This window comes from Bison bison, unplaced genomic scaffold (assembly GCF_000754665.1).
Source record: "Bison bison bison isolate TAMUID 2011002044 unplaced genomic scaffold, Bison_UMD1.0 scf7180017864191, whole genome shotgun sequence".
Lineage (NCBI taxonomy): Eukaryota > Metazoa > Chordata > Mammalia > Artiodactyla > Bovidae > Bison > Bison bison.
The window spans coordinates 133,029-133,917 of NW_011494763.1; the positions used below are offsets into that span (position 1 = coordinate 133,029).

At 66.6% G+C, this 889-nt stretch overlaps 1 protein-coding gene across 1 annotated transcript in view; it reads right to left on the reverse strand.

Moving 5' to 3' along the window:
- Window positions 1–6: 6 nt before the first annotated feature.
- Window positions 7–889, reverse strand: part of REPIN1 (replication initiator 1) — a 3,438-nt gene continuing 2,555 nt past the window's right edge. The window contains exon 3 of the mRNA XM_010843879.1: window positions 7–884. Within this exon, the coding sequence (XP_010842181.1) occupies window positions 369–884 (516 nt within the window). The 3' untranslated portion in view covers window positions 7–368. The remainder of the gene's footprint in view (window positions 885–889) is intronic.

Below are 889 nucleotides of genomic sequence, written 5' to 3' on the forward strand. Positions count from 1 at the left end.
ACTTGAAAAAAAAAAAAACGAGCCGAAGGAACTCATAATAAGAGACGGGACGTTAAGGCGTTAACACCAGAGGGGTCCTCCTGTCCACTGGTGGCCCCTCCGGCCGGAGGGCTCTAAAGGGTGGGTGGAGCTGCTATTGCTACTTTTCTAGGGCACAAGATAGTCGGGACCGAACCTTAGCAAACACCAGCGGGAGGCCGGGGTCCCTGCTCTGCAAGTGGACTCCCTGATTACAGCGGGGGACCTCCCTCCCTAATGGGGCCGGCTCACCCCACCTCGCCACCCCCCTCGCCGACAGCAGCAGCAGAGGGCACAGTGTGAACGACGCCCGGGCCCGCCCTCCCTCGGCCTCTGCCGCCCCGGCCCGCTCAGACGTCGTGCTTTTTCTGGTGGGCCAGGAGCTTCCCCTCGTCGTCAAAGGTCTGGCCACAGATGGCGCAGCAGAAGGCGCCGTCCCGGATGTGGCTCTTGCGGTGGGTGATGAGGTTGGACTTCTGGCTAAAGCTGCGGTCGCAGTCCGGGCAGGCGTAGGGGCGCTCGCCCGTGTGGATGCGCCGGTGGGACACCAGGTTGGACTTCTGGCTGAACGCCTTGCCGCACTCGGGGCAGACGTACGGCTTCTCGCCGGTGTGGATGCGCCGATGCGCGGCCAGGTAGGGCTTGTGGCGGAAGGCCTTTCCGCAGTCCGGGCACACGAAGGGCCTCTCGGGCGCATGGTCGCGCCGGTGGGCGGCCAGGTGGCTCCCCTGGGAGAAGCGGCGCCCGCACTCCTCGCACGCGAAGGGCCGCTCGCCCGAGTGCACCCGGGAGTGCGCCACCAGGTGCGTCTTCTTGCCGAAATGCTTGCCGCACTCGGCGCACGCGAAGGGGCGCTCGCCGCCGTGCTGCC